At 40.3% G+C, this 13,356-nt stretch overlaps 1 protein-coding gene and 1 long non-coding RNA gene across 2 annotated transcripts; one reads left to right on the forward strand and one right to left on the reverse strand.

The window, feature by feature from the left end:
- Nucleotides 1-4,073: 4,073 nt before the first annotated feature.
- LOC119520927 lies at nucleotides 4,074-6,036 on the reverse strand. Its single transcript, XR_005214247.1, has 2 exons — nucleotides 5,049-6,036; nucleotides 4,074-4,742 (listed from the first exon to the last, which is right to left on the reverse strand). It is a non-coding gene; the product is annotated as an uncharacterized LOC119520927 (long non-coding RNA).
- LOC119520924 (ret finger protein-like 4A) lies at nucleotides 5,635-7,690 on the forward strand. Its single transcript, XM_037818782.1, has 2 exons — nucleotides 5,635-5,920; nucleotides 7,018-7,690. Exons 1-2 carry the CDS (start codon nucleotides 5,635-5,637, stop codon nucleotides 7,587-7,589), a joined length of 858 nt encoding a protein of 285 aa, XP_037674710.1. The 3' UTR covers nucleotides 7,590-7,690.
- The last annotated feature ends 5,666 nt before the right edge of the window (nucleotides 7,691-13,356 follow it).

Below are 13,356 nucleotides of genomic sequence, written 5' to 3' on the forward strand. Positions count from 1 at the left end.
CAGAAAAAGCCCAAAGACCTCAGAGAGAAAAAGAGAAAAGCACTGGAGATCTCGGAGAGGACCTACAGAAGCTCAGAGAGGAAACTGCTGGAACCAGGAACTGAAAGCAATGAAACCACACAGCCAAGGACCAGCAGACGCCAGCCATGTGCCTTCCCATCTGATGGAGGAACCCCAGATGCTAGTGGCCTTTTTTCAGAGAAAGTATCATCCTTCTGATGCTTTAACTGGGACACTTTCGTGACCATAGAACAGTAAATTTGTAAACTAATAAATCTCCGTTTTCAAAGCCAACTAATTCCTGGTATATTGCATTCCAACAGCATTAACAAACAAAAACAGACGAAATGATTGAAATATCCCATAAAATCAATATTAGGTGCTCTTAGACTGATAAGCTGGTTAAGCAAGGTCACAGAAAACAAGATCAATATACAAAAGTCAATTATGTTTCTTCATACTGACAATGAACAACTGGAAACTGAAATTTGAAAACCATTATTATCCACAGTAGCACTTGCATCCCCAGGACACACCACAGGGACTAGCACCCAGTGCATGTCCAAAAAATGTTTGCTGACTGACAGAGTGCGACCAGGAAAGGGAAATGAGGACCGGGTCAAAGAAGTTCTTGTCTGTGATGATGAGTTTAGGCTTCACCCTGAAAGTAACGGGGAGTGAAGGATTGCTTTACACTGAGTAGGATGGTGTCCCTTGCTACAATATTGAACATTGGTCTAAGTATTACAAACACTGGCATCTGGGATAAATCACAGTGAGTGGATTTGGCAATAATAGCTTCACTGTGGATGCAGAAAGTGTCCACCTTGCTGTCTCCTGGCCACAGGTTTCAGGTCACTGATGAAATTTATTAAATAAAGTCATTTAGGACTCAGCTCTCCTGAATTCTCCTCTGACTCCAACGTGCTTATTCACCGAGCTCAGTACTGCTGTAAAATGGACCCATGTGCATTTTTTTATTGGAAAGTTCTCTCCTCTCATTTTATTCACACTCTGCTGACTTCTGTAAGTCAATCTCATTTCGATTTAAAGAAGACAGCAAGCCCGGCATCGTGGGACTGAGAGTATCTTCTTGACCAAACGGGGGATGCAAAATGAGATGAAATAGTTTCAGTGGCTGAGAGATTTCAAATGGAGTCAAGAGGTCACTCTGGTGGACATTCTTATGCACTATATAGATAACACCTCTTGGGTTTTAATGTATTGGAATAGCTAGAAGTAAATACCTGACACTACCAAACTCCAACCCACTAGCCTTGACTCTTGAAGACGACTGTATAACAATGTAGATTACAAGGGGTGACAGCGTGACAGTGAAAACCCTGTGGATCACACTCCCTTTATCCAGTGTACAGATGGATGAGTACAAAAATGGGGACAAGAACTAAATAAAAAATAGGGTGGGATGGGGAGAAGATTTGGGTGTTCTTTTCTACTTTTATTTTTTATTCTTATTCTGATTCTTTCTGATGTAAGGAAAATATTCAGAGATAGATTGTGGTGATGAACACATAACTATGTTATCATACTGTGGACAGTGGATTGTATACCACGGATGATTGTGTGGTGTGTGAATGTATTTCAATAAAACAGAATTTAATAAAAAAAAAAAAAAGAAGAAGAAGAAGAAGACAGCAAGTCAAACGTTATGTCCTAAAAAGAACATTGTCTAGTTAAATGGGAAACATTATCTTGACTTCCAGTGGTTCTCCCCTAAGGGTGATTTTGCTGCTTAGAGGACTTTGAGAAACGTCTGGTGAGATAGTTGGTTTCCACAGCTGCGGGAGGGGGCGCTGCTGGCATCTGGAGGGTAGAGGCCAGGGGGCTGCAGAACATCCGGCAGTGCCCGCCCCCCCCCACCAAGGAATCCTCCAGCCTTAGGTGCCAACACCCCAGGTGGGGAGACCCTGGCTCAGGCTGTGCCCAGTGAGTGTATCCAGGATAACGGGATTCCTGCTGGGTTCTTTTCACACGTAGTAAGGAGGTAATATCCACCCACATGGAATGAGGTCCCTTATCCAGCTGCTGAGAAAGGAATAACACTATTCTCATATTTAGATCAAGAGAAGTCATGAAACCTAGTCAGAAGTGTGCTCTAAAATCTTACTCAGTGGCCACAATCATTTCTACCAAATGTTTCTCTCACTGATTGCAAAACTGGACAATCAGAAGTTTGTTTAAAGAAAAATACTAGAAACTTCCCTAAGACTGTGCAGCTGGACAATAACCTTTCTTTTTAAAAAATATGCCAGGAAGTATAACATAAATAAAAGACATCATCTAAACACCAACAAATCATATCATCTGTGTTTTAACCAAGCCTAAAACTCAGATCCACATAAAAAATTGTGAATCATCAGCTTATTCCAAACATATTTGCATTCCTGGTTAACCCAAATAGTACATGCATTCCAAATCTGTTAGTGGCTTAACAAAAGCACAAACCTTCCATTTACAGTGGTTTGGAACGAATACCTCAATTTCACATGTAACCACAGTTTCCCCTTTCTGGCACCTTATGATTTTCATATGTTCTTTCATTTGCTTCTCAGAGATTTGGAAATGTTTGATAATGCACAAGTATTTGCAGTACACATGATCTAAAATATGAAATTACAATTTGTAATATAATCTGAATATTTCCCTTCTCATTTCCATATCACAGTTCAGAAGAATTAGTCTTTTTTTCTTTTTGATGTATATTCAATTTTGTGCTCTTCGAATATGGTATATTAGTGTTTTACATGACACACAGAGGATCCGGGATTATGTAGAAAGGATGAAATCTCAGAGAAAATTATCAAGAAGCCAGTTGATTTCAGATCATAGGATGGAGGTAGGAAGCCAGGCTCAGAACAGGGAAGGAGGACGCTGTGTAAATGTCGACACAGTGCCTGGGAGGTTGCTGGAGACTCCAGATGTGTGTGTTATTATAACTTCATGGACCAAATGTTGTGAAAAATGACTACATTGACACATGGGAAACAAAATCTGTGTGGGATCATATACTGAAATAATAAAGGCCAAAAAATGTTTAACATCAAAATCTCAAACCGCATTGAGGGTTCTGTAATACAGATATTTAAAATACGTGCAATTTGTGAAGGGTCATTTTGAACTTCTCATCTTTTAAATGTGAAAAAAAAAGTTTTAATGAGCATCATGATTTTTGGCTCATTTATAGTTACATCTAAATGAGCAGTAAAACCAGAGAACACTAAGGTTTCTTCTCTCTAGTCATTGATTGGAAGTAAAATCAGTGAAAAAAGCCTATCCTGTAGGATGATTATAGCATGGCCAAATTCCATCCCTCCATCCCTTCATACAGCATGGTGACTATGATGGTTAGGTTCATGTGTCGACTTGGCCAGGTGGTGGTACCCAGCTGTCTGGTCAAGCAAGCACTGGCCTAACCATTGCTGTGAGGAAATTTTTGCTGGTTAATAAACCAACAGGCTGGTTTATTAAATCATCAGTCAACTGACTGCAGCTGTGACTGATGACTCAAGGAAGGGCGTGTCTTCCTCAATGAGAGAATGCAGTGGGCTGGATTTAATGCAATCAATCAGTTGAAGACTTTTAAGCAACACAGATAGAGGACCTTCACTTCTGCTGACCAGCAAAGCGTTTCCTGAGGAGTGCGTTATAGTTGCTAGTTCGTTTCCTAAGGAGTTTGTCAAACATCTTCATTGGAGTTGCCAGTTTGCTGACTGCCCTATGGAATTTGGACTTGTGCATACCCACAGTTGCGTGAGTCACTTTTATAAATCTTATATTCACAGATATCTCTCATTGGTTCTGTTTCCCTAGAGAACCCTAACTAATACAGTTACTTAGAAAGATGCTTAGAAATAAGGTGAATGAGACTATAGATCATGTATTACTGTAGGGTGAATATTAACAAGGCTGAAAGTTTTAGATCTTAACAAGGTAAAACACAAAAATAAACGTACAGATCTAATTTTTTCTTCAAGTCAAGGAAAAAAATTGTGAATATTTACCAGGAAAATCCTCTTGAGATTCATAAACACTTAGTATGAAATGTCTGAAAATGCATTTCAATTTGAACTTTAATTACAATGTGGTATGAAACAATTTATGGTTTTCTTTTTCATTGTTAAGATCCTATTACTGCCACAATTAAATCAACATAAGATTGGATTAAAGAGGCGTGGTCTGATGTAAATGAGAAGAGAGGAAGGGCCCTTGGTACAAAAGGCCCTTGACAGCTGATTTCACTCAAGAACCTTGGGAAGCAGCTGGAGGCCAGAGGAGACTCTCTTGGAGAACAGTGAGTCCAATTTTATGTGATTTATTTTTCACTTCTCAGATTCCTATGAAGGGCAGATGTGAGGGAGCAAGGTCTGGGGAATTAATACTCCCTGAATCGCGCAAGGGTGGTGTGAAGACAACTCGGTGCCACACACGGTGTGAGCTCCCACGGCCACTCGGGCCCCAACTCCAGGAGCAGCAGGCAGAACCTGGGGTTTCCACATCAGCCAGAAGAAATGAATATTCCTCATTTTCCTTAGTCCAGTAATAGCTTGGGCTAGTCTACCAGAGATGAATTGAGTTTCCACTGAAACTTCAATCTCTCAGCGGCTGTTGTGGGTTCTTTCCTAGTCAGGTCACACCAGCTGGAGGGATTGGAGGGTCCACCAGCCCAGACCAGTGTTGTCCAGTAGAAAGATGATGTGGCCACACATGGGATTCTACATTTTCTAGCAGCCATGTTAAAGAAAGTAAAAGAAACAAATATAGTTTTAATAGTCTAAATATTATCACTTCAACATATAATCAATTTGAAACAGTTGTCAACTGAGAAATAACAAATGAAGCTTCAAGGCAACAAAGGCATTTAATTGGGGTCTTAGAACAACAATTTGGGGGCCCAGATTCAGGTAGCAACCAAAATTGTGCTCCGTCTTGGCATTTCCAGACAAGGTTTTTTAAAGGAGATTAGACAAGTTGTTTGTGGTTGGTAGATACTTGGGGTACTCTCATTATCCCTCAGGTTAGACACTTACCTGGGTTCTTTATCGGTGGTTTGTTTTATGGTCCGGATGTCCTCGGTGTTTTGAGGAACTTGTTCCTTGAGGCTTTGCATGCTGTGGCAGCCTGTGATCCCTGGCTGGGCCCTGCACAAGGGTCACCTCCAGAGTGATCTCCTGCTCCATGTTAAATCTCTTAGACATAGTAGCTCCAATTTGTTTTATTTCTTTTAACACAGTAACCAGTGAGACAGCTTACATTCCCTTTTTCTCAGGATGTCTTTGAACTCAGTGTGTACTTGATGCTCACAGCACATCTCAATTCAGACAAGTGCCATTGCAGGAGATGAGTAGCCCCCATGGAGAGTTCAGCTCTAGACCCTTTCACCACTTCAACTCAAGCTTGAATGGTGAATTGTGTTCCTCGTTCCACCTGGCATTTCAGGGCCATGAGTCTTCATATTTGCATGCTTACTCCCTAGTTCCAGGGACAATAGCTCTATGCACATAGAGGTGAAAAAGCCTCAGTATATTCATTTCATGGAATCTCCATTCTATAAATTATGACATTTATATGACACATGAAGTAATTAATATCCTCACTCTTTCTCCTGCAGGAGACATGGCAGAGCACTTTGGAGAAGCCAGCAGCTGTCCTGTGTGTGAGGCCTATTTTAAGAAACCCGTGTACTTAAAGTGTAGATACATCTGCTGCCACCACTGCGTCACTTTCCTGCAGGTGGACGCCCACGGAGAGAGTTTTTTGTGTCCTCTCTGCTCTTTCGTCTCTCAGAAGGATGACATTAGGGCAAACTGTCAGCTGGGGAAGCTGGTCTGCAAGGTCAAGCAGCTGGAGCCGCACCTGAGAGCTGCTCTGCAGATGAACCCGAGGATGCTGCGGTCCCAAGGTAAGGCCTCTGCACAGCCTGCTCCCTTCCCATCAAGGGCCCTGGAATAAGCAACCAGGCAAACCATCTCCATTAAATATCAGCAGAATTCAGGCACCTAAAATGTCCATGGTCCCTGAGCATGTCTGAGTATTGATTAGAATCACTGAGAGATTCTTAAACAACTAAGTCTACCCTGGACCTAGTCTGTCCAATGCTATAGCCAGAGATGGCCACGCAGTCCTGGAAACGATAATAGAGTGGTAATGGGGGGTTAAACAAAACATATTATGAGAATTAATTTCACTTGTTTCTTACGTATCTACAGGAGAATTTACAATTGAACACATGGCTCCCATCATATTTCTCTTGGGTGGCACGGCCTAATTCACGGCTTCTCAAACCTGAGTGGGCACTAAACTACCTGGAGGTCTTGTAAAGATGCAGGTTCACATTCCTTCCCTGGGCTGCCCGAGGATCTGGAGTTCTGACACGAGCCCAGGGGCTGCTGAGGCTGCCCGTTCCTGAGCGGCACAGCCCTGCACCCACTGAATCTGACCACCTCCCTGGCACTGGGCCCCAGGAACCTGCCATGTTAAAAAGCCCCAGGTGAATTTAACCCACCGTCAGTGTAGACATCCACCTGGGTGAACAGATTTGTCCCAGGGCCCAGACCCCCAGGCAAAGTTTGGTGAAAGTGCATGTGGTGGTGGCTCTGGAGGATTGAGGTCCAGCTGCAGATTATGGATCTGAGTGGGGCAGCATGTGCTCCCCGCTGACGGACCGAATGCTACAGGAGATGAGCCTCATTCAATTCCACAGCTTAACTTGTGTTACGGAGTGTGAACTTGAGTGTGCTTTTGTATATAGCCCAGCACACAATTTCAGCTATGAAACCAATGGGTTTCTTTGTTTCCAAGTATTTTCTTTTTACTCCATACAAACCAATGTTGGGTGTTGAAAAATCTCCCAGATGTTTTTTTCCCCAGGAAATTTTTGATTTACGGAAAATGTGAAATTAAGAAAATAACATGGGTGATTAAATTGGACCCTTGCACTAAAAGTGAACGGTGGGTGTGATTCAGTCTTTCGCTGAGCTCCGTATTTTTCCTCCACAGTGGATATGACCTTCGATGTTGACACAGCCCACAACCGCCTCCTCATTTCCGAAGACGGGAGGCAGGTCCGATGTGGACACAGCATCCAGAATCGGGAAGAGCGCGCTGAGAGATTCAGCTACAGCATCTGCGTCCTGGGCTCCTCTCGGTTCACCTCTGGCCGCCATTACTGGGAGGTGGACGTGGGAACGAGCGAAGAATGGGATCTGGGCGTCTGCAGGGAATCTGTTCCACGAGAAGGGAAGGCCATGTTGTCTTCAGAACTCGGATTCTGGACACTGAATTTGAGAAAAGGAAAACACTTCTATGCCAGCACTAATCCAAAGACTGCTCTTTGGGTGAACCCCTGGTTACAACGTGTGGGGATTTTCCTGGACATGGATATTGGAAACGTTACTTTTTGTGACATTAGCGATGGATCCCATATCTATACATTTACCAAAATTTCTGCTTCTGAGCCACTGCGGCCATTCTTTTCTCCTGCAAATCTGAGAAATGATGATGCAAGCTCCTTGAGTATCTGTTTGCCAGTGATTCCAAGTATCCCATTCCTCCAGCACAAGCCAGAATAGACAAATAAAGCCAAGACAACAAACACTTTTATGGACATATGCTTGGTGTCTATATCTACAGCTTTTCCACCTGGCCCACCCATTGTACAGAGTACTAGAAAAATGTGGAACATTTTAAAAATCACAAACACAAAATTTTAATTAGAATATAATTTGTGTTTTAAATATGAAATGTCATGGTCAAACTCATTGGATTTTGTATTTATATTTCTGTTCCTTTAGTATGTCCCATTGCAGATAAATTTGACATGTTTTTCTTTTTCTGTAAGATTGACTTCATTTTTTTTTTTTTTAAATCATCATTTTATTGAGATATATTCACATACCACGCAGTCATACAAAACAAATTGTACTTTCGATTGTTTACAGTACCATTACATAGTTGTACATTCATCACCTGAATCAATCCCTGACACCTTCATTAGCACACACACAAAAATAACAAGAATAATAATTAGAGTGAAAAAGAGCAATTGAAGTAAAAAAGAACACTAGGTACCTTTGTCTGTTTGTTTGCTTCCCCTACTTTTCTACACATCGATCCATAAACTAGACAAAGTGGAGTTTGGTCCTTATGGCATTCCCAATCCCACTGTCACCCCTCATAAGCTACATTTTTATACAACTGTCTTCGAGATTCATGGGTTCTGGGTTGTAGTTTAATAGTTTCAGGTATCCACCACCAGCTACCCCAATTCTTTAGAACCTAAAAAAGGTTGTCTAAAGTGTGCGTAAGAGTGCCCACCAGAGTGATCTCTCGGCTCGTTTTGGAATCTCTCTGCCACTGAAGCTTATTTCATTTCCTTTCACATCCCCCTTTTGGTCAAGAAGATGTTCTCCATCCCACGATGCCGGGTCTACATTCCTCCCCGGGAGTCATATTCCACGTTGCCAGGGAGATTCACTTCCCTGGGTGTCTGATCCCACGTAGGGGGGAGGGCAGTGATTTCACCTTTCAAGTTGGCTTAGCCAAAGAGAGAGGGCCACATCTGAGCAACAAAGAGGCATTCAGGAGGAGACTCTTAGGCACAAATACAGGGAGGCCTAGCCTCTCCTTTGCAGCAACCGTCTTCCCAAGGGTAAAACTTATGGTAGAGGGCTCAACCCATCAAACCACCAGTCCCCTATGTCTGTGGTCATGTTAGCAACCATGGAGGTGGGGTAGGCGAATACCCCTGCATTCTCCACAGGCTCCTCAAGGGGGCACTACATCGTTTTTTTTTTTTTGTTTTTTTTTTTCCTTGTTTGTCTTTTTTTTTTTTTTTTTTTTTAACTTTCCCTTCTTTTTTCAAATCAACTGTATGAAAAAAAAAGTTAAAAAGAAAACAAACATACAATAAAAGAACATTTCAAAGAGACCATAGCAAGGGAGTAAGAAAAAGACAACTAACCTAAGATAACTGCTTAACTTCCAACATGTTCCTACTTTACCCCAAGAAAGTTACATACTATAGCAACATTTCAGTGAACTTGTTCCTACTACATCCATCAGAAATTAACAGACCATAGTCACCTCTGGGCATCCCCAGAACGTCAAACAGCTTATCTGTTCTTCTTGGATTATTGTTCCCCCTTCCTTAATTGCTCTCTACTGCTAGTTCCCCTACATTCTACATTATAAACCATTTGTTTTACATTTTTCAAAGTTCACATTAGTGGTAGCATATAATATTTCTCTTTTTGTGCCTGGCTTATTTCGCTCAGCATTATGTCTTCAAGGTTCATCCATGTTGTCATATGTTTCACCAGATCATTCCTTCTTACTGCCGTGTAGTATTCCATCGTGTGTATATACCACATTTTATTTATCCACTCATCTGTTGATGGACATTTGGGTTGTTTCCATCTCTTGGCAATTGTGAATAATGCTGCTATGAACATTGGCGTGCAGATATCTGTTCGTGTCACTGCTTTCCGATCTTCCGGGTATATCCCGAGAAGTGCAATCGCTGGATCGAATGGTAGCTCTATCTCTAGTTTTCTAAGGAACTGCCAGACTGACTTCCAGAGTGGCTGAACCATTATACAGTCCCACCAACAATGAATAAGAGTTCCAATTTCTCCACATCCCCTCCAGCATTTGTAGTTTCCTGTTTGTTTAATGGCAGCCATTCTAACCGGTGTTAGATGGTATCTCATTGTGGTCTTAATTTGCATCTCTCTAATAGCTAGTGAAGCTGAACATTTTTTCATGTGTTTCTTGGCCATTTGTATTTCCTCTTCAGAGAACTGTCTTTTCATATCTTTTGCCCATTTTATAATTGGGCTGTCTGTACTATTGTCATTGAGTTGTAGGATTTCTTTGTATATGCAAGATATCAGTCTTTTGTCAGATACATGGTTTCCAAAAATTTTTTCCCATTGAGTTGGCTGCCTCTTTACCTTTTTGAGAAATTCCTTTGAGGTGCAGAAACTTCTAAGCTTGAGGAGTTCCCATTTATCTATTTTCTCTTTTGTTGCTTGTGCTTTGGGTGTAAAGTCTAGGAAGTGGCCTCCTAATACAAGGTCTTGAAGATGTTTTCCTACATTATCTTCTAGGAGTTTAATGGTACTTTCTTTTATATTGAGATCTTTGGTCCATTTTGAGTTAATTTTTGTGTAGGGGGTGAGGTAGGGGTCCTCTTTCATTCTTTTGGATATGGATATCCAACTCTCCCAGCCCCATTTGTTGAAAAGACCATTATGGCTCAGTTCGGTGACTTTGGGGGCCTTATCAAAGATCAGTCGGCCATAAATCTGAGGGTCTATCTCTGAATTCTCAATTCGATTCCATTGATCTATATGTCTATCTTTGTGCCAGTACCATGCTGTTTTGGCAACTGTGGCTTTATAATAAGCTTCAAAGTCAGGGAGTGTAAGTCCTCCCACTTCGTTTTTCTTTTTTAAAGTGTCTTTAGCAATTCAAGGCATCTTCCCTTTCCAAATAAATTTGATAACTAGCTTTTCCAAGTCTGCAAAGTAGGTTGTTGGAATTTTGATTGGGATTGCATTGAATCTGTAGATGAGTTTGGGTAGAATTGACATCTTAATGACATTTAGCCTTCCTATCCATGAACATGGAATATTTTTCCATCTTTTAAGGTCCCCTTCTATTTCTTTTAGTAGAGTTATGTAGTTTTCTTTGTATAGGTCTTTTACATCTTTGGTTAAGTTTATTCCTAGGTACTTGATTTTTTTAGTTGCTATTGAAAATGGTATCTTTTTCTTGAGTGTCTCTTCAGTTTGTTCATTTCTAGCATATAGAAACATTACTGACTTATGTGCATTAATCTTGTATCCCGCTACTTTGCTAAATTTGTTTATTAGCTCTAGTAGGTGTATCGTTGATTTCTCAGGGTTTTCTAGATATAAGATCATATCATCTGCAAACAATGACAGTTTTACTTCTTCTTTTCCAATTTGGATGCCTTTTATTTCTTTGTCTTGCCGGATTGCCCTGGCTAGCACTTCCAGCACAATGTTGAATAACAGTGGTGACAGCGGGCATCCTTGTCTTGTTCCTGATCTTAGAGGGAAGGCTTTCAGTCTCTCACCATTGAGTACTATGCTGGCAGTGGGTTTTTCATATATGCTCTTTATCATGTTGAGGAAGTTTCCTTCAATTCCTACCTTTTGAAGTGTTTTTATCAAAAAGGGATGTTGGATTTTGTCAAATGCTTTTTCAGCATCTATTGAGATGATCAATTGATTTTTCCCTTTCGAGTTTTTAATGTGTTGTAATACATTGATTGTTTTTCTGATGTTGAACCATCCTTGCATGCCTGGAATGAACCCCACTTGGTCATGGTGTATGATTTTTTTAATGTGTCTTTGGATTCGATTTGCAAGTATTTTGTTGAGGATTTTTGCATCTATATTCATTAGGGAGATTGGCCGGTAGTTTTCCTTTTTTGTAGCATCTTTGCCTGGTTTTGGTATTAGATTGATGTTAGCTTCATAAAATGAGTTAGGTAGTGTTCCATTTTTTTCAATGTTTTGAAAGAGTTTGAGTAAGATTGGTGTCAGTTCTTTCTGGAAAGTTTGGTAGAATTCCCCTGTGAAGCCATCTGGCCCTGGGCATTTATTTGTGGGAAGATTTTTGATGACTGATTGGATCTCTTTGCTTGTGATGGGTTGGTTGAGGTCTTCTATTTCTTCTCTGGTCAGTCTAGGTTGTTCATATGTTTCCAGGAAATTGTCCATTTCTTCTACATTATCCAGTTTGTTGCCATACAGTTGTTCATAATATCCTCTTATAATTTTTTTAATTTCTTCAGGATCTGCAGTTATGTCACCTTTTTCATTCATTATTTTGTTTATATGGGTCTTCTCTCTTTTTGATTTTGTCAGTCTAGCTAGGGGCTTGTCAATCTTGTTGATCTTCTCAAAGAACCAACTTTTGGTGATATTTATCCTCTCTATTGTTTTTTTGTTCTCTATGTCATTTATTTCTGCTTTAATCCTTGTTATTTCTTTTCTTGTACTTGGTTTAGGATTGGTTTGCTGTTCATTTTCTAGCTTCTTCAGTTGATCCATTAGTTCTTTGATTTTGGCTCTTTCTTCTTTTTTAATATATGCGTTTAGTGCTATAAATTTCCCCCTTAGCACTGCTTTTGCTGCATCCCATAGGTTTTGGTATGTTGTGTTCTCATTTTCATTCGTCTCTATATATTTAGCAATTTCTCTTGCTATTTCTTCTTTAACCCACTGATTGTTTAGGAGTGTGTTGTTTAACCTCCAGGTATTTGTGAATTTTCTAAGTCTCTGATGGTTATTGACTTCTAATTGTATTCCATTGTGGTCAGAGAATGTGCTTTGAATAATTTCAATCTTTTTAAATTTATTGAGGCTTGTTTTATGTCCCAGCATATGATCTATTCTGGAGAAAGTTCCGTGAGCACTAGAAAAGTATGTGTATCCTGTTGATTTGGGATGTAATGTCCTGTAGATGTCTGTTAAATCTAATTCATTTATCAGATTGTTTAGGTTTTCAATTTCCTTATTGGTCTTCTGTCTGGTTGATCTATCTATAGGAGAGAGTGATGTGTTGAAGTCTCCCACAATTATTGTGGAAACATCAATTGCTTCCTTTAGTTTTGCCAATGTTTCTCTCATGTATTTTGTGGCACCTTGATTGGGTGCATAGACATTTACGATTGTTATTTCTTCTTGCTGAATTGCCCCTTTTATTAGTATGTAGTGGCCTTCTTTGTCTCTCAAAACATCCCTGCATTTGAAGTCTATTTTATCTGAGATTAATATTGCTACACCTGCTTTCTTTTGGCTGTAGCTTGCATGAAATATTTTTTTCCATCCTTTCACTTTCAGTTTCTTTGTGTCCCTGTGTCTAAGATGAGTCTCTTGTATGCAACATATTGATGGTTCATTTTTTTTGATCCATTCTGCGAATCTATATCTTTTAATTGGGGAGTTTAATCCATTTACATTCAACGTTAAAACCGTGAAGGCATTTCTTGAATCGGCCATCTTATCCTTTGGATTATGTTTGCCATATTTTTCCCTCTCTCTATTAATATCCTTTATTGTACCCATACCGAATCTCTTTAGTACTGAACCTTTCTCCAAGTCTCTCTGTCCTGTCTTTCTTTCTCTGTCTGTAGGGCTCCCTTTAGTATCTCCAGTAGGGCAGGTCTCTTGTTAGCAAATTCTCTCAGCATTTCTTTGTCTGTGAAAAATTTAAGCTCTCCCTCAAATTTGAAGGAGAGCTTTGCTGGATAAAGTATTCTTGGCTGGAAATTCCTCTCACTCAGAATTTTAAATATATCGT

The sequence above is a fragment of the Choloepus didactylus genome, chromosome 27, assembly GCF_015220235.1.
Source record: "Choloepus didactylus isolate mChoDid1 chromosome 27, mChoDid1.pri, whole genome shotgun sequence".
NCBI lineage: Eukaryota > Metazoa > Chordata > Mammalia > Pilosa > Megalonychidae > Choloepus > Choloepus didactylus.

What these genes read in the sequence shown, in the direction of transcription:
- LOC119520924 (XM_037818782.1), top strand. Translation starts at nt 5,635, where the DNA reads ATGGCAGAGCACTTTGGAGAAGCCAGCAGCTGTCCTGTGTGTGAGGCC. An exon ending in GAGGATGCTGCGGTCCCAAG is followed by an intron (nt 5,921 to 7,017) that starts GTAAGGCCTCTG and finishes TTTCCTCCACAG; the next exon opens with TGGATATGACCTTCGATGTT.